Genomic DNA, 20,425 nt, shown 5'->3' with positions numbered 1-20,425 from the left:
CGACAGGCCTGTCGCCAGGCGACGGCCTGTGGTGCGACGCTGCAGGCAGTTTTTTCACACGTTTTCATATTTTTGATAAAATTAAGCGTACGAGGGGTAAAACTGTAATTTCATTTAAAACACTTCTTTTATTCTAAATAAAACTCGTAAAACTCAATGCTAATCACATTAGGATTCAAAATAACCTTCTAGAAGATTCTAGAAGACTATAATCAATCCTAATTGCATTAGGAATGATAAATCATAATAGGCCCTCCTCTAGATCATTGGGCCGCATATAAAGGTCAAACCGGGCCCAGTTTAGTAATTTGGCCATAACTTCCTCATTATTCATCGAAATTGAGCTTATAATATATCATTGGAAAGCACTTTTCGAGCCCAATCCAACTACACTATTATTGGACCCTTTCCATGGACCAAACTAAACTGGATTGGCTATTTTCATAAAATAGGTTTTCGAAAACAGAGAGAAAGAAGAGAAATAAAAACTAACCACAACACTAGACTTTTCACACTTTCACTTCATTCGATTATGATTCGACATGAAAAGTATTCATCACCGGGTTTGGTTTTGGGGAGACACAAATGGGTTTCTACAACATGATTAAGTAATCGGCTCGATTACAATCACAGTAAGTGATCGACCTGATAAAAGATCGTCTCACTTAGCTTAAAGCGCCTAAACATTGGCTCATCGCAAGCACCGACGTAATGGTTCACAAGCAGCAAAGTGCGCCGACGTACTGGCACCGCGATAATTTCAACAAATATCACAGCAGCAAAGTTCAAGCGAGCTTTGAGGATCAATAAGCGTTGGTCTTCGGTAATTTTCTTCGGAATATTATCACAACAACTGAGGATGACTTCAAGCGTAGTTATCTTCGACGGCGTTCCCTAGGATGATGAAGGTTGTCAGACAACTGAGGATGGCTTCAAGCGAAGTTATCATTGACGGCGTTCCCTAGGATGAGGAAGGTTGTCAGAAAACTGGAGGTGACTTCAAGCGAAGTTATCTTCAATCGTGTTCCCTAGGATGTGGAAGATGGTCATAAAACAACGGAAATTGAAGGCAGCTGCAAGCGTAGCAGTCTTCAGGTGGTATCCCCTAGCTTGAGGAAGATAGTCAAACAAAATCAGTTACTCCAGAGACGTGTTCTCGATGGTGCAAGATACGCGTTTCTTAACTCTTTTATCTGTTTAACTAACGCTAGTTTGCAGGTATTGGCGTTACAAGAATGATTTAGGATTGCAGAACGTTCTGAATCATTCTCCGTCCCTATCGCTACTTTGACTTTCGTTTTCGAAACTTGCGTTTCTCCAAACTCAGTCAAAGTGGGGGCTTCTGTAGACACCCAAATGTGTCTCCCCAAAACCAAACCAAGTGATGAATACCTTTCACGTCATTTGATTATCGAACGAAGTGAAAGTGTGAAAAGTCTAGTGATGTGGTTGTTTTTATTAAAATATCTCTCTTTCTGTTTTTGAAAACATTTCTTCTCTTACTCTATTTATGAAAATAGCCATTCCAATTTGGTTTGGTCCACGATAAGGGTCCAATAATAGTGTAGTTGGTTTATGTTTGAAAAGAGCTTTCCAACGATATATTATAAGCCCAATTCCGATGAATAATGAGGAAGTTATGGATTAAATTAAATTAGACCCAATGATTTTAAATGTGGCCCAATGATTTAGAGGAGGGCCTATTAATTATTATTCCTAAATTTATTAGGATTGATTTTAATCTTCTAGAATATTTAGAAGGTTATTTTTTAATTCTAATGAGATTAGGATTGATAATTATATTTTAAAGTGTTTTATTTTGAATAAAATATATGATTTTAATCTGCGTAACGCGGAATTAGCTGCTTAATCGTATTAAGAAAATGATTCTGCGTTCAAAGCGAGTTTTATTTTTGACTTAGCACGAGACGACAAATCTGTCGCCTGGCGCTGACTCCTGTCTTTGGCGACAGGAGGTATTTTATTCCGAATGGGACTTGATTTGATTCTGAGCTATTTTTTCTACAAATAGGGGTCGTATCTCCTTTGTTTTCAATCATTCACAATCATTAACATCAATCCATCATCTCTCTCTATTCTCTTTCTCTCTAAAAGTTAGAAGCTCTCTCCCTATTCTTTTTCTAAACCTTCCCTCTTACAAAATTCCACATTCACAAGTTCTAGACACACCTAGCCAAGTTCGAAGTTGCCTTCGCCCTAGACGTGAAAGGTTTAATATTTCTGAGGGTTTGGTCCCAAATCCTATTTCAATTCTTTGATTAGATTTACTATTTTATTACTTTTCCTTGAAGTTACTAACGTGTGTTTTTTGTTATTAGAAAGAGGTACAAGGCATCGAAGTAAGTAATTTAATTGCTTTATTACTCTTTTGATATAGAAATAATGCTTAGAGTATTTTGTTGATTCCTAGTATCATGTTAGGATGTTATATTGCTTCCTAGTATCATGTTTAGGGTTAACTAATATTTCTGATATTATTATGATGCTTCCTACTTCTTTCCTAATATCATATTAGTATCATGTTAGGAATAAAGCTTTGATCTTTATTGTTTAGTGACATGCTAGGGTTTGTTATTAATCTTGTTCGTATCATGCCTAGGATCTTGCTATTATTATTAAGCTTTGATTATGATGATGATTGTGATTATTTTATGTTGCTTGATATATATATTATTATTGTTATTGCTTGATCACGCCTTTTATGCATGTTTAAAGGGAATTTGTACTTGTAATCACGCTTAATAAGATAATTAATAATCTTGTTTAGGCTAATATGATTATAATTCAAGTGATCGCCAATAATAGATTTGTTTGTGCATTAATATTCAACCAACATAGATAAACAGGTTTAGGGTAAACCTATTGATTGCATGTTAGTCAGAAAGCGCACATGAATACGAGAAGAATAAAGTAGAGGCCTATTTAGGGCAGGTTTAATCTCTTTTAGGTTGAATTTGTACCTTCGTTCCCGAACTTCCAGTCATGGTTCCAGACCTATTGGAGTTAACGATCTCCTGGATCGTTAAGGGGTGTAACCTTCACCCTGTGAACGGTTTACAAGTTCCTAAAACTTGTTGGCGACTCTTTTGCTCTAGCTTCCTTCCCTTTGGACGCCACCATGCTTAAGTGTATGATCACAATGGGGCTCAAGTGTGGGATGCTTGAAATATTCCCTACAAGGGGTTTAAGTTAATTAACTCCTAATTTTAAGTGTAATGTTTTATCTTCGAGTATGGTTGTATTTTATGTTTTAGTTTAATTAATGTTGATATATTATAACAGTGTGTTAAGTTTACGTTTAATAATGTATTTTGATATTGTAATGTTGTATTAAGTTTGTATTAAAGTTTGCGTCAAAATAAAAGAGTTTGTATTAAAGTTTGTTTTATTATCATGTTAAGTAATTTATGTGTCTTCAATTTTATTTTATTGAATTTTCCCTATATTGCTTTATCATGTATTGAATTGTCATTTAGGAGTCATACCTGTCCCATATCAAGTACTTATCTTATAATGCATTCACTAGTCATAATCACAATAGTAGTCATGCATGTACCATTTCAATTTTTTTTTTTTTTTTTTTTTTTTTTGTGCATTTACTAGTTATTCATAATAAACTAGTCAGTATTTTGTCTTAATACATTGAATTGTCATTCATAATGTTAATGCATTGAAAGGTCATTCAGTAGTCATGCATGCTCCATTTCAGTAGTTTAATTTGTTTTAATGCATTGAATTGTCATTCATATTTCAGGTTCATTGCTATATATACTTAATACACGATCTATCCACAACCCACACCAAAACAAACCAAGATTTCAAACAAATACAATATCTTCCATTACCTCAACCTCTAGCTCATCTGATTCAAATCAATATGCACAATTTGATCTGATGAACTAGTTGACGAACTCTTCACAAATCACTTACCAACTATGTTGCTTTCCTAACCACAAGCTCACCCCGTAATTGAAAATGAATGTAACTCGGAACCTCCTAGAGGGGATACAAATAGAAGAGATTGGAAATGGGGTCATGAAAGATTGTTTAATGATTACTTCGCGTAAAATCCAGCGTATAACAATAATTAATTTTGGCATAGATTTCGAATGCAAAGGCCTTTATTCTGTCGCATCATGAACACAGTGGTTGATGATGATCAATTCTTCCAACAGCGTAGGAATGCAGCTGGAAGGCTTGGGTTATCACCACTACAAAAATGCACTGCCGCGATAAGAATGTTGGCTAGGGATGTCTATTCGGTTTTCGGTTTAGATTTTAGCCAAATCCAATCCGATCCGGAATAAAATTCGATTTTTAATTTTTAAGTCCAATCCGATCCGAATTTCTCATCAATCCAATCCGATCCAATCCGAATTACAATTCAATTATTTGGATCCGATCCGAAAATCTGAATTAAAATATACTGCAAATTTTTAGGGCCTAAAGTGATTATAAAAACAAAAATGCAATTATAAAGTTGTACATTGTTAATACAAGTATTGAAAATATAGTTTTATATAATTTATATTAATGTAGTAATCATCAACATAATTTTACATGATCAATATAAAAAACAATATTTGTAAAAGTATGGATTCATATTTCGGTTAATTCGGTTTTTTGGATCCAAACAAGGTCAATTCGATCTGATCTGAAAATCCAAATTTTCAAAAAATTTCAATCTGATCCGATCCGAATTAAAGTTTGGATCCAATCCGAATTAATAATTCGGTTTGGTTTGGATTGGATTGGATTTCGATTTTTATCTGAATAATGGACACCCCTAATATTGGCACATAGGTTGGCCCCAGATGTGGTGGATGAGTATGCACGCATTGGTCAAACAACCTCTCGGAATGCATTGCAACGTTTTTTGTCAAGGGGTTATTACACATTTTAAAGCTGAGTACCTAAGAAGTCCCACAGATGACGATTTAAGGCGAATCTTGCATCAAAATGAAATGCGTGGTTTTCCCAGCATGATAGGTGGCATTGACTAAATGCATTGGGAATGGAAGAATTGTCCTACAACATGGAAAGCGCAATACGCAGGCCGAAGTAAGAATGCGACCCTAATTATAGAAGTCGTAGCAGATCAAAATTTATGGATTTGGCATGCATTCTTTGGAATCCCCGGACCTATTACTGATCTTAACGTCCTATATCGGTCCCCGGTATTTGATGATGTTCTGCATGGCCGAGCACCTCCAATACATTTTTCAGTGAATGGCTATGAGTACGACATGGGATATTGCTTGGCAAACGGTATTTACCCAAAATGGGCTACTTTCATTCAAGGAATAACACATCCTCAAATCCAGAAGGACAAATTATTTGCTTAAAAACAAGCTACGGCTTAGAAGGATGTTGAACGAGCTTTTGGGGTTTTACAAGCTAGGTTTGCAATAATACGACAACCCTCACTTGCATTTGACGAAAACATTTTGTGTGAAATAATGAAAGCTTATATCATTATGCACAACATGATTGTCGAGGACGAATGCCACAACTACATTCGGGCTGAAGTTTTGAAAAGGTACTACGAAGAAGATCAACCACAATTAACTAGACCAAGTACAAGTGCCATAATGAACAAAACCGCGCCTTTTGAATACAACGTTGGCCGACTGGCTAACTTTGATTTCGACACGTATGTTCAAAGAAGAATTTCCCTACGTGATAGAGAAACTCATTTTTCTTTAAAAACGGATTTAGTTGAACACATTTGGCAAAAATATGGTTCAGCGACGAGTAAACAATTAAAATATATAATACTTAATCGAAGTCGTACCTCTTTAATTTAATGTTGTCTTTAAAATTTAATGTAGTCGTAATATATTTATCTTTGTAATGTTATCAAACTCTAAAAATAAGTAAGTTTATAATCAAATGGTTGATTGTGCGTGTAAATTCTTAATTAAACTAATAATCACTGTCAAATAATTAATTAAAAATTAATTAATTATAATTATATTTATTTGTTTCATAATCGTTATTTTATAAAAGTATAAATTAATAAAAACATAAGTTAATAAATATGGTGATTTGTAGTAGAGAGAAAATGTTTGTGGGGTATTGAAAAAAGTAAGAGAGAGAGTAGTGGGGAATTTTTATTTATTTTTTTTCATCATTAGTGGAATAAAATTTCCTCACCAACCTATCAAAAAAAAAAAAAAAAAAAAAATCCTCAGCAAATTTCCTCATGAGGAAAATGAGGATTTTAGGGAGAGAAAGTGGGTAGAGAGAGTATGAGGAAAACATTTTTTCCTCATTGTTGAGAATGCTCTAATATGTGAAATGTTAGAATTATAATGTATTATACAGCCAATTTCATTTGTAAAACTTACATCGCATAGATGCTCTAATATGTGAAATGTTAGAATTATAATGTATTATATAGCCAATTTCATTTGTAAAACTTACATCGCATGGATGCTAAACTAGTATTAGAGACATAAAACCACTTTCCTCAACATACTTTCTTAATCTAATTAGTACAGTAGTATTTTCTAGAAGGTAGAAACTAATTAAATGTGGACGTGAAGACCATAAAGCATATCACGTGGCATTAACGTGCACATTAACTAGTTTTACTTTAGGTCTTGTTTGGCAAAAGTAGCGGTAGCGGGTATCTTTTAGTGGTCGAATAACGGGGAGCTTTTAAGGTAGCGAATAGCGGTCAATTAGTAATGGGTAGAGGTTAGCTGTCAAAGTAACGGTTGATAGTATAAGTATTTGGTAAAAGTAGCAGTTGCAATATTAAAATATATCAAAATTCATATAAATATTGTTTAAAAAGTAATAAAAATTTGTCAAACGCTGCCCGCTGCTTCTAAACGCTACTATTTTTAACGTTTGAGAAAAGCTACTTAAACGCTACCTCTATCGCTAATCGCTACTAGAATCGCTACCTTGCCAAACACTCTCAAATTTTTTCCAATAGTATTTTGACTGGTCAAAACACTAATCGTACCGCAAACGCTACTATCAAACCGGGCCTTAATCATTTCTTGCTAAAACAATTCATACGAATTGATCAATTATAATTCAAAACTTCTCTCTAGAATATCAAAATGTTACAACCTAAAACCCTTTATATAGGCAAATTAAAATAAACTCTAGAATATTCTAAAATCAAAAGATAAACTAATCTATATCTAAACTAAAGCTATCAAAATAAAAGATAAATAACAACTAAATATTATTATCTATAATAACCACCCAAAAGATGAATATTATTGTCTATAATAACCACCCAAAGATATAATTTGAATGACTCTTCAACTTATCTTCCGGATATGCATCATATAATTGTTGCATATATGTATAATTGCAACAATTTTGAATGAAATAAAAAAAATTTAATAAAAACATTGAGTTTGATTTGAATTGTGTTTAAAATTTTTAATAGCTAGTTGATAAATTAAAATCTTTCTTGTACAAGTTGAACATAATTTTTTGATGCCTTTGGGTTAGAGTTCAAATTTAAAAAATAATATATAAAAGTAAAATGATGTGAACAAAATTTAATATATGTGAACAAAATTTAATATATAACATAAATACTCCGTATCATTATTAATTCACTAAAATTAAAATTAAAAAAAAAAAAACTTTAGTTAATTTGAGACTTCTATTTATAAATAATTTAGACCAAGTATAGATGAGTAGGATCATTCTGATTCTGGATGGGATTGGTCTTCTATTAATTAATAAACGTAGTCATATACCAAAATGCACTCCATCTCCAAAAAGTACTCTATATATCCTGTGGGGTTTTGGGTGATAAATTTCACTTTCTCAAAATACCCCTTTTAGCTTTTTCTTTCTTTAGAAAAAAAAAAAAAGAAATACCATCCTTATAAAAAAAATAAAAAAAAAAAAACCATCAAAAAAAAAAAAAAAACTGACATCTTTTTTAATTTTTTTTTTTTAATAGGAAAGTCAAATTTTATATTTAGCCTACATAACATCATCATCATATTTTTTTAATAACATATTATTTTATTATATTTTATCAACAATTTTTAAACCCACTAATATTTTTTTAGTTAGAATTAAGGAGATAATATTGTGAAAAAAAAAAGAGCTTGATAGATTACTTATATTACACACGCTCGCATTGTGTGCGTCTCTTAGCTTGTATATTTTAAATTGAAATATTTTAAGGGACTTGAATTTTTATAGAATTTATTACAAAACAAAAATATATACTTCCACATCTCTATTAACTATTACTAAAACAAAATATTGCTGACATTATCAAACTCTAAATTATCCTACGTGTTATTCTCACATTAAATATTTTCCCTCCATTTCTAAGTGTGGTGTAATCATTTTTTTTTTTAATCTACAATATACATTTTTCAAACAGAAAATAATTGTCACTCTTTTTTAAACAAATGATAAAAACTAATTGTTATGCATAATAATAAACTTTTATAAATTGTGCAACGCATGAGTCTAATCTAGTTTCCTTTAATATTACAGTATGGGAAGAGAGCATAAAATAATAGGGGGCAAAAAAATTTAAGGGAGAGAGATACGATAACAAACTCGTACATGAGATTGCAAATTTGCAAGCATAGAATAAAGTAATACGGAGTATATGTTTATAAGAAAGGATACATTGTGAATTTGGAGTTTAAAAAGTGATACCTAAAGTGGTTATCAATAACTATAAAAAGATGAACTTTTAGAGTTTTAGTAGCATTCTAATTTTTTGTCATGTGCCTCGCATCTCATACTACAATTAAACATCAATACAACACACATAATGTTAAATAAGTGAAATAAACGTTGCAATATCAAAGGAACAAGTATATTCCGTAAAATCTGAATTTAGACCTGTGCACAAAATCAGCAGGACTGCAGGACCAGGCCGTCTAATCAATGAATCGATATGCCCATCTGGCCATTCGACACAAAAAGCTGTATTATCCACTAATAAGGTGAAACATGTTAGGATAACGGCAGACAGCTAATTATAATCAATCATCCTGAACTCCAACAGTATGATCTAATTTTTTAAATGTTAATCCTCCAATAATTGCTACAGAAATTTTCTAACAATCTCAACAGCAGAAGCATAATGGCACACAGATATCAAATAATCAATTTAACAATATGGCACTTGTACAATGTAACAAATATACATCAGTACATGCAGCAACTGCAAGAAGCCAGCACTATATATCAATTCTGGTAATGTATTTAAATTCATTATATTAGTAAATTAACCCAACCATAAATGCAAGGTCAAGCAACTCGTATGATTTTACTATCTATCTCTATATGTATTTGATCTGACATCATGAAACGAAGGATATCCATATGGGGGTATTCCATCATTGTTCTTCGGCAACTGGCTGCCCATCATCTGGTTTGACGGCATATGTGGGAAGAAGTGTGGAAAGACTGAACTTGTCAATTCATTGGAATTACCGGAAGCTGATATGTTGGTGTTAAACTGAAAGTCGAATCTTGGTTGCGTATTAGAGATATCCAGAGTAGAGAAGAAGGAATCAGCACTAGGACTACTAAGCTGGGAACCCATCGGACAGGAAATATATTGGTGGCCTTGTACTGCAAGAGATCTTGTGTCAAGAGCAGAACTGGTTAGTTCTGATAATTGATTTGAACTTGGTAATGTACTCTGACTGAGAGATTGACAATCTGGAGCAGATGGCACTCTGAAAAGTCCAGGACATCCAACAGGAATGTTTACCCAATCGACATCACCGTTTGCTGGAACAGAAGTTTCAATTGTTCTGCCAACAGATATCTTGGTGTCTGGAAAACTATTGATTTGATGTTTGATTAGTAACTTGGCTTCTTGAAGGGCCTCAAGTACTGTTCCCACCCTGTAAGATGGTTCTTCATGGGGTACAAGTGAACGAGAGTCATTTTTCCAAGGTGGTTGTAGTTTACAGGAAACACTATTACTGTATGATGAGTCATCATGACCTGCTTGTAATGAATGTCTAGCTGCGGGTTCCAAAGATTGATTATTGTTCACTGCAGAGAAAGAAAAATCAGGAGCAGGAGATCCACAAGGTTGCATCTCACCATATTTATGTTTCTCTGTACTACCTCTAGTAGCATCAGGAGATAGCTTGAAACTATTGAACTGGGTTATCGATAGTTTTCTTCCTACAGAATTGATTTGCGTCCCAACTTTGTGGTCATGGCAAGCACCAGCGTCAGCGAGTTGAGGAACTGTTGCTTTGTTCTCATCTCTCTCCTCTGTGACATCTGAATGGCTACCAGGTTCACACGAATCCTACAAATTCAACGCCATGCACTATAAAGGTTCAGATTTATCAGGATTTAAAGAAAAAAAAGGGAAGAAATTCTACATTTTAGCCATCAAAATCAAATTGAATGTTGTATTGATTAAATACAGGAACATAGAAAAATGACAATGTACAAGCTAGCATTAATCCCAGCTTACTAATGTTCAGTACTTTAGCTACGTAACATTTAAGTAGTTTGACAACAGATATCAAACAGCTAACCATTAGTTAAATTTGCTGATTGTTACACCAATTGCTACATTTACTGAACAGGTCCAACACCTAATATGTAGTTTCATCCCATATGTAACAAGCACCAGATACCAGTTCAACATAAACATGGCACAAATAGAAAAAAGCTGGTAAAATTAAAGAGGAGCTTAGATACACTATCGGATTACTTTCTCACATCCTCTTCAAATAATCCTTTTGAACATTTGATGTTTCTTCAAATTTGGTCTCGTCATGAACCTTACAAACATGGGTTTTACAAATGAGTTGTCATTTGATATGTATTAATGTATACATATATGAAATTTTGATAATTTTTTTATTATAAAATTAACGATATATAGTGATAAGTAAACGCGAATAAAAAGATCTGATGTGGTTTCGTCGGATTTGATATTTATGAAATAAGCAAATATTTTCTTAAATAAGCTGAATTGAACATAGCCTTAGTCTAACTTGTTTGCTGAATCTGGAAGTGTTGGTCATTTTTTTTCCAGCAACACAGAAATAGCAATTCAAAAAAAAAGCTGCATAGATTTCATCAAAGAGATGCAATAGAAAAGCTACAAGTTTCTGTTTTTTTTTTAGTAATTATTTAACATAAAACAATCAAGAGAGCTATGTAGCTCTAAAACGTACTCAGTTACAAACCACAACAACAACACAATATTATCACAACACAGATTGGAGTAATTGCAACATCCTATAGAGGTATTGTCAGATAACAAAGTTTCAAACAAGTCAGGAATTCTCTTTCCTTTTGGCCAGGGAAAGAAAACCACGCACTCTACACAATATTATCTACTTGTTTCCCTTTCCAAGGGGTTAGGGGCAGGGGTATTATGGAAACTAAAACACTTACTGTTCTGAAACTTGCTGAATTAATATTATTGGAACATCAATGTAGTCTTTTATTCTTCTCTCAAATTGATTAAACAATATACACAATTGTCTCCTAATATAATATAAATTTGCTTGAGGAATATCTATTACTCTTCCGCTCAATGTAACCAACAACATCCTATTCATCTAGAGGATTGAACAACTAAACATTATCATGGAATGGGGTGATACCCTACATCATCATCTAAACAAGGACTTCGAAATACAGGGAAAAACCATATGCAATGAAATTTTGGGATAAGAATAATAAGAAACAAAGTTTAATAGCATACTAACATTATTCTCTCCATATTTTTCTTCCCAATCTCTTTGATCCTTTTCCTGAGCTTCATAACATTTTATGAGTTGTGCTTGATGTTGACGAGCTCTTTCCATCTCACCACTACATTCATGTTCATGCGAGGAACTACCAGCATCATATTCCTGTGCTTGAGTTTCAAAGGAACAAGAAACTTTATCCTTTCCAGAACCTCTCTGGCCAAATCTCTGAGGAGATTTTCTTGACCCCACACTCTGGAAGTCCAAACAATCAAGACCACGGCCCAAGCCGTCCATAGCATTGCTATCATGAGCATTAGACATACTAGAATCATGTCTAGGCTCCTCAATTGTTGACCTGAAGCATAAACCAAAAAACTGTTGAATATTAAAATTTACAAATTCCCTCAGTTTTTTTATTAGTTGTTCCACTCTGACTTTTGACACAATTTACAAATCTCACTTTGACCATATTGTGTTTCTAATACATATGGAATCAGACATCATCACGTAAGATGTTGGATTCATTTCAATGTATAATTTCAAAATATTAAATTTTTATTATTAATACTTAAAATTTTAAATATATTAACAGGTTAAAGTTATGCGTTAGAAAACTTGCAAGCCAAAATTGAAACCCTTATAAAAAACAGAGAGTATTAGATATACTTTTCAGCAGCTTCAAATTATATCCAACTTCTGTGTTTAGTCTGAAAGATAGGTTATTGTGTGTTTGCATCAACACTGAGTAATGTGCCTCAATATACAAGGGTGAACGAATACTTATCATAGTCATGACCTTGATCGATAGTTACTTATGGTCTTGTTCAATGAATTTCATGAGTTTTGCTAGCTACAAGACTCTCAATAGAGATTTGGCAAGGGTTTCCACTCATCCTGAACTACTCTTCATACTCATCTATTATAGTTTATTTTCCCCTTGGAATATCATTTGCTGATTTGCGTGGAGTGGTAAGCATGGGGCTGAATGCTTCCAAGCTGTTAGGTTTTGCTAATTACATTTTGATTCGTCGGTTATACCAAATAAATCAGGTTGAAGCAAAATTATACCAAATGAGGCATGGCCTTTGCCTAGAGGTTAATTCATGATTGTTTAGAATAACTTTTGTCTAGTTTACTTTACTTTAGGTCTTCAACAAGTTGAATAGTATTGATAAGGCTGCAACTTATTCACCATGGGATTGATAGCTAAATACCCAGCAATTTCAGCCTAAGTCAATCAATTTACTCAGCTAGAGCAGATCTTCAGTGCCAATTACAAGCAAGGAATCTTTGGCCGTAAACAGATTAAATGATGCTATGTACACAAAAATGATCGTAATATATGTATATTTTTTTTTTGTAACAACTCCTAAAGTGAAACCCCAGGGTATCATCACCTACGAGAGAAGACACAAGAAAGGACTGCAGACCGTTGGGGCAAGAGGAATGGGACAACAGCAGCACACCAACCTTGGTGGGCAGTCACTCACTAACCAAATGACTGCTGCAGGGAGTTAGGTAGAATTGTAGCAGAGCTTGGCTTTTTGTGCTTGCCTAGCTGGCTGTTTTGCTGATTGTAATAGGATTGTGTACATATAAAAAGGGGAAGTAGGGATTAGCTCATTAGGTATTTTGTATTAATCAAATTCTGGAGAGTAGTGGCCTGAAGCCACCTAGGAGAGTGGTGACCTAAAGCCACCATTTGTAAGAAAGTTATCATCTTTATTAATCAAGAAGCAGTCCAACTTCCCTCTCTTCTCTTGCTTGTTCCTTTTTGTTCTGTTTTTTTTTCTTACAGTTGGTGTGAAATACAGTCTGAGAGTAGTAGCCGAGCGTTACATTTTTATCATCAAGAATCAAAATAGCATCAAATTTGGGAATGACTACAAACATGTACCTTGATTCTCTTCTTTTGATCTGGCGGCATGATTTACCAAGGCGCTGCCTTGGAGAAGAGTTAACTTGAGCAAGACTAGTTCGGCTTCGGATAGAAGATTTAAGACCTTTCTTTTCCAGGAGTCGAGTACCATCCTTGCAACCTTTCCAAGACAATGATCTACCGGATGAAGGGGTAGACTCTGGCTCTGAACCTAATGGCTCCATATCATTTCTCTCAATTTCCAAAGACCCAAAGGCCTTGTCAACCTTGGTTGTATCCCCATTATCCATATCTGAATCGTACTGAGATTCATCCTCATTGGAATCGGACTCATAAACCTCAGAAATGTCACTAACCCCAAGATTATCTAGATACGAATATACATCAAGAGCTGCCTTCTCTGCCCTTTTTCGCCGAAGAGTTACAACTTTCAGCTGATCTTCTAACTCCTTAACCTATGAATATTCCATAGCAAACATGAAAAAAGTAATCCACTAAACAAAAGCACAGTACAAACCCAAACAACACTAACAACTAACCCTTTTTGCAAGCTCATCAGCTCTCTCTTTGGTTGCTTTCGAAATCGATCTTTCAGAAAGCAACCTCGCCCGAAGATATTCGATTGTAATCATCCTTGATTCCTCTTCACCATTTGATCTAATTAAGGTAATAAATCAGTCAATCTTTTAGCATAGCTCCCTAAACATTCACTCTAACAAACAAAAATTACCAACTCGGGAGTAATTTCATCCGATGATCCGAAAATCAAGGTTAAAAAATATGGATCACCAAAATGTGCAATCAAAAAAAAAATGGGGAAGAACCCTAAAGATGATTTGAGCTAACTATAAAGGAAACAACGAAATAACACTAAACCCATTATACTAAATTGACACAAAAAATGATTTAGCTAACAATTAATCCAAATTTGCAGAAAATAAATAGAGTGGATCATTTCACCTTTCATCTTGTTTAACTTGACTTTTATCTGAAGTATTTTGCATATTGAGGAGCTGAAGAAAGCAACTTCACAACCCTTTTGGAATTTCCAAATTGGGATTTCGAAACGATCAGTCTAGCCAAAAGTTGAAAGTTATATCAATCTAGTAATCTACGCAAGAAAAATGTATTGAAGTTTCACTTTCATGACTGCAAAGTGCAGACTAGAGAAACAATCACGAATAGTGGTGTTTTTACTCCGACCCTGATGACAACAAACATGAATTATTAATTATTAATTATTAATTATTAATTATTAATTATTATTTATTTTATTTTTACTTTTTATTTTATTTTTATTTTAGAAAGTGAGCACTCAATAGTCTATAGCTATGAGCCTATGACAATACAACAATCTCTTGGAAAGTCAACTAAGTAGATAGAAAATTCTAGGGGGTTGTTATTTAACGCCCACAAATTACTCAAAACGCCCGTAAAATTACAAAATAATTACGATATTACCCTTGACTCTATTTCTTACCCTCTTCAACTCTATTTCTTATCTTCCATCCCTTTCATAACTCTAACTCTCAAAATCGAGCTAAAGTAAACTCTACCACCACCGAACACCGCCACGGTTACCACCATCAACACCACCGCCAGTACCACCAACACCCAACACCACTACCACCACTACCACCACCACCACCACCACTATCGCCACCCGGTTACATGTCGGAGGCGGAAAGCAGGGTGTCCACCCCGCCGGACCCACTTGGTGAGGTAAATTTTTAATTTTTGTCGCCGAAAATGTACAAAACCGCCCGAAAAAACCGGTTTGACCATGGTCAAAACGCCCAGGAAAAGCGGTTTGACCATGGTCAAACCGCCTAGGACAACCGGTTTTACGGTGGTCAAAACGGGTTTTCTAGGCGGTTTGACCATGGTCAAACCGCTTTTTCTGGGCGTTTTGACCATGGTCAAACCGCTTTTCCTGGTCGTTTTGACCATGGTCAAACCGGTTTTCTCGGGCGGTTTTGTATTTTTTTTTTTTTAAAAAGTCTTTGCTTTAATTACTTTTATTATTATTATTATTATTATTATTATTATTATTATTATTATTATTATTATTTCTATTATTATTATTATTATTATTATTATTATTATTATTATTATTTCTATTATTATTATTTCTATTATTATTATTACTATTATTATTATTTCTATTATTATTATTATTTCTATTATTATTATTATTTCTATTATTATTATTATTTCTATTATTATTATTATTGTTATTATTATTTCTACTACTATTATTGTTATTTTTATGATAAGTAGAATTAAGTTGTGATCATTGTTGTGATTATTATGTTTTTTATTTCCATTATTATCATGGTTATTATGCTAAATTTCATGTTATTTCTTTGTTTAGGCGTCATTGCCGGATTATGGGGGGTGATGGAGTTGACTACAGTGCAGTCTTTATAACGTCAACGATGTTCCCAACTTTTGAAGAGGCCTTTGAATGGGCTCAAAACATCTCTATTGGTTGCGGCTTTTTCCTTACAAAGTCTTCGTATAAGACACAACGAGATGGTCGGCCGGTCAAGTATCTGAAGTGCGATCGTGCCCATAGAAATACAGCCGAAGACAGGGATATGGAGAATGCTGTACGAAAAAACACAAAAAGAAAGGGTATCAAATGTCCTTTTCGGATCAAGATCACATGTGTGGTAGATGATCTTGGGTGGCAAATAATTCCTGTATCTGGTTTGCATGGCATGCACAACCACCCTATGATGGTTTATCGAGAGGGTCATCGACAAGTGAGTGGTTTAAGTCCGGCTGCGAAGCAATTGGTTCGACAAATGAGTTCAGCATGTGCAAAACCTAGTAACATAATGGCAGCTGTGAAAGATGTGTATCCCAATGAGAACCCTAACATGAGGCACATCTACAATTTCAGAAGTCGTTTAAGGGTTGATGATAGTGAAGGGAGAGATGTCGTAAACCAGTTCCTTCACTTGGCCAACGAGCACAAGTACGTTAGTTGGGTAGCTGCTGACCCCGACACATGTGTTGTCACCCATGCCTTTATGGCACATCCAGAGATGGCGAATATGTTGCGGACTTATTCACATGTCATAGGGATGGATTCCACATACAAGACAAACAGGTACAACATGGCGTTCTTCGAGATTGTTGGGGTCACACCGACAAACCAAAACTTTTTGATCGGGTATGCTTTAATGAAGACAGAGTCTTATGAGAGTTACAAGTGGGTGTTGGAGAAATTGAAGCTGTATATGGGTTTTGAAGTGACTCCTACTGCGATTCTAACTGATCGACTGTTGAAGGCGGTGAAAGAGGTATTCCCAGACACAACTCACTTGTTATGTAGATGGCATATCAACAAAGATGTGTTGGCCAAGGTATACCATTTGTGTAAGAAAGATATGGTGTTAGCTGAGAAATTTAGAAATGGGAGGTGGTCAAAACTCATGAATGCAACAACTGAGGCTGAGTATGAATTTGAGTTGCGTCAAGTGAGGGATACTTGGGGAAGATCATGGCGTACCGTTGTGGATTATGTGGAAAAAACTTGGCTTGTACACAAGGAGAAGTTTATCCTAGCATGGACGAATCAGGTGTTGCACTTTGGCAACGTGAACACGTGTAGGGTGGAGAGCCAACATTCTGTGCTTAAACAATGGCTCGGTAGTTCCAGAGGGTCGTTGGATTCAATATTCAGTCGTGTGCACCGCGCCACAGAGGGTCTGCTTATTGGAATTCGTCATCATGTGGAGGACTCCAGACGACGAATTGGAGTGGAGTATAGGGGCATGCCGTTGCACAATCTCAGTGGCCATATGTCCTTCCACGGTCTCAAAATTCTGAAGCAGGAGGTGACCAGGATTAGAGAGTTATCTGATGATGTGTACGAGCGATGTGGTTGTGCGTTGTTGATGACACACGGCCTACCATGTGCTTGTACCATATATACCTCGATTCAGGGTGGCACGGGTTTATATTTGGATCAGGTCCATCCTTTTTGGAAGACTCTCGTCATTGGGGATGGTGTAGGCATTCATACTTTTGCTGATGAGTCGGAACAGGACACTGCGCAATTTAGATCCCTAGTTGATAAGGTTCTACAACGCGACCCCGGTTTTGTGCGGAGTGTGAACCGAGTGTTGTTTGCGGAGCTTCACCCTGAAGAAGGAGATTACGAAGAACCTGAGATAAACGAGACAACCAGGGGTCGACCACAAGGCCAGCAGTGGTCCTCGTCTACTAGACGGGATGCAAGTGGGTTCGAGCACATTCCGAGCAGTCGTAGTCGTGGTCGTGCTCGTGGGCGAAGTCGTGGTAGAAGCAGGGGTCGTTCTACATCCAGCTCCGGTCGTGGAATATCAAATGAATCTGTAAACATGAGGACGTCACCTGGTATAAATTGTTATTATTATTAATATTTTTGTACATTACCTAATGAATGGCGAATATGTAATTAATGCGGTGATGATGTATTTACAGGTAATTAGATGAACATCGACGAGTTTTTGTACGTCGATTGGTTTCCAAATGTCATGTTGCCGTATTTGGAAGGATGGGTAGACCCTATCGGTGATGGCAACTGCGGATTTCGTTGTGTTGCAGAATTCTTTTGGGGTAACCAGGAGGAATGGATATTGGCCAGGACTGTGATTGCGAATGAGATAACCAGGCATCCTAACGTCTACTCGTACATTTACGGTGATCAATTGGAAAATGAGGTTCGTCGTATCACGTGGACTGATGGTAGGTGCACAGGCGACCATTGGATGGCAGTGTTTCAAGACTTGTTCCCGATCGCAAATCTGTTCAACGCTGTCATTATGCTATTCGGTACAGGCATAAATGGTGTAGGTGTGTATCCATGCATCACTGTGTTACCGTGGAGTGCCCCGTCCACTTCCACGGGCCCGAGTAGGGAGCTTGCACTACTAACGGTGGGGAACTATCACTACGTGCGGTTGCAAATGTCTCCTAATTTCCCTGTTCCCCCAATAGCCGGATTTTGGTATGACGTTCGTGAATTTAGCATCCAAGATTGGGACCAACGATATGCAAGTAGGATAGCAACATGGCATAATATTAATAGAAATTCTACTTGTAATTAAAAACGCAATTTAAATTCCAGTTCTAATTAGTTTTTAATTACAATTTTAGTTATAATTAAAAATTACATTAAATTCTATTACATTCTCATCATTGCATCCCACGCCGCAATAAGCTCCTGGGCCTCAACCACTGTTGGGGTGACCTCACCGCCCGTGTCTGCAATGAATCGCCGAATCACATGCATGGAACGACCCATCCACTGCAAAATACAAAGCAAATAATCATAACATACCTCAGCATCAGTCATCTGATCAAGTCGGGCCCGAAATAAAACCCCTGATGGCGCCTCCTCGTGCTCGCCTCCTGCGGAAGTCGAGGCATCCTCCATGTCGTCATGATCAGGATCATTGATCGTACATGTCATCATCCGCCGCTCGAGAAGCTGCCCTCTCCCTCCTAACAGAAGCATCAACACCTCGAGATCGTGTATGTCGAGGACCTGATCCTTCGACATGTGTGAACTCGATGTTTAACCTCCTCATGTTTCGTGGCTGTTATTTAATTAATAAATGTAATTGGTATACGATTCAATAAATTTAATATATATAGAAATATAAATGCAATTACTTTTTTTTTATCTAATTTCCTAAATATAATGCTATTAATATATAAACTAAAATTTACCAAATATATTAATTAAACTCAACGTAAAATATAAAACTATATTAGTTGATTATCTAAACATACACCTAATTATTTTAAAATTCAAATACACAAATACATTATTTTATTTCTAAACATAAATTTAATAAAGCTACACATATAAAAAACAAACATATACAATATCATTTTTTTCCTAAACATATAATTAATAAAGCTAAACATATACGAACATATTATTTAATTTCTTATACATAAAACGTGAACTTAAATTAAACAAATATATATAATTAATATTTTTTTAAATTATACATAAAACGTGAACTTCAAATAAATATTTTTTTTTACTAAACAAATATTAAAATTAATCTAAACAATTTTTAAACAAATATATTATTAGTATAAATTAAAAAAAAAAAAAATTTAAATTCCAGTGCTCAAACCGCTCAAGATATCCGGTTTGACCATGGTCAAACCGCCCAGTGAAAACGGTTGACCGTGGCCAAACCGGATTTCCTGGGCGGTTTGAACATGGTCAAAACGCCCATGAAATCCGTTTCGACCACGGTCAAACCGCCCAGGGAATCCGGTTTGGCCATGGTCAAACCGTTTTCACTGGGCGGTTTACCGTGGTCAAACCGGATATCTTGAGCGATTTGACCATGGTTAAACCGCCTATTTTGGGCGATTCGGTCAAGCGTTAAAAAAAAAACGAACCTGCTCCTCCGGCACGCCGTCTTCCTCCCTCGACCGTCCGACGTTCTTCGTCCTCGGCATCTTGGCGGTTCTCCGGTGGTGTTTTTGGGTGCTTGTGGTGGTGGTGGTAAGGGGGTTGGGTGTTGGTGAAAGTGGTGGTGGTTTTTTGTTTTTTTGGTTTGAAGGGAGTTGAAGAGAATGGTTTAGGGTAGAGTGGTTCAAGGGTAGAGTGGTAATTTCGTTGTAATTTTGTGGGCGTTTTGAGTAATTTACGGGCGTCAAATAGCAGTTTACAAATTCTAAGGTGATGAAAGAAACTTTGATCACCTTAAGCCAAGGTGGCAAACTATTACACCATAATAATAAAATTGTGGGCCCTTTATTTTTAATTTATCAAAAATCATTTTAATGATTTTAGAAAATATTGAAAATT

The 20,425-nt window shown here is 35.4% G+C and overlaps 2 protein-coding genes across 3 annotated transcripts; one reads left to right on the top strand and one right to left on the bottom strand.

Moving 5' to 3' along the window:
• Window positions 1-9,127: 9,127 nt before the first annotated feature.
• LOC145576484 (uncharacterized) lies at window positions 9,128-14,760 on the bottom strand. 2 transcript variants are annotated; one of them, XM_081634242.1, is made up of 6 exons: window positions 14,554-14,760; window positions 14,133-14,250; window positions 13,612-14,048; window positions 11,730-12,069; window positions 10,117-10,306; window positions 9,128-10,041 (listed from the first exon to the last, which is right to left on the bottom strand). In XM_081634242.1, the coding sequence occupies exons 1-6, from the start codon at window positions 14,595-14,597 to the stop codon at window positions 9,305-9,307; spliced, it is 1,866 nt and encodes a 621-aa protein (XP_081490368.1). In that variant the 5' UTR covers window positions 14,598-14,760; the 3' UTR covers window positions 9,128-9,304. The 2 variants fall into 2 exon arrangements, with proteins under 2 accessions (XP_081490368.1, XP_081490367.1); XM_081634241.1 differs by having other exon boundaries at window positions 9,128-10,306.
• Window positions 14,761-18,077: 3,317 nt separating this feature from the next.
• LOC145575368 (uncharacterized) lies at window positions 18,078-18,695 on the top strand. The gene has a single exon (XM_081633248.1). The coding sequence runs from the start codon at window positions 18,078-18,080 to the stop codon at window positions 18,693-18,695; it is 618 nt and encodes a 205-aa protein (XP_081489374.1).
• Window positions 18,696-20,425: the final 1,730 nt, after the last annotated feature.

The sequence above is a fragment of the Chenopodium album genome, chromosome 13 (assembly GCF_948465745.1).
Source record: "Chenopodium album chromosome 13, dcCheAlbu1.1, whole genome shotgun sequence".
Taxonomy (NCBI): Eukaryota; Viridiplantae; Streptophyta; class Magnoliopsida; order Caryophyllales; family Amaranthaceae; genus Chenopodium; species Chenopodium album.
This window is presented reverse-complemented; position numbering and strand designations above follow the sequence as displayed.

Excerpts from the sequence above, each read along its gene's own strand:
- LOC145575368 (XM_081633248.1), top strand. The coding sequence starts at position 18,078 with ATGAACATCGACGAGTTTTTGTACGTCGATTGGTTTCCAAATGTCATG.
- LOC145576484 (XM_081634241.1), bottom strand. The coding sequence starts at position 14,597 with ATGCAAAATACTTCAGATAAAAGTCAAGTTAAACAAGATGAAAG. Across the intron at positions 14,049-14,132 it reads CTGATGAGCTTGCAAAAAGG|GTTAAGGAGTTAGAAGATCA; the intron begins GTTAGTTGTTAG and ends GAATATTCATAG. Across the intron at positions 10,307-11,729 it reads AAAAATATGGAGAGAATAAT|GATTCGTGTGAACCTGGTAG; the intron begins GTTAGTATGCTA and ends TTGAATTTGTAG.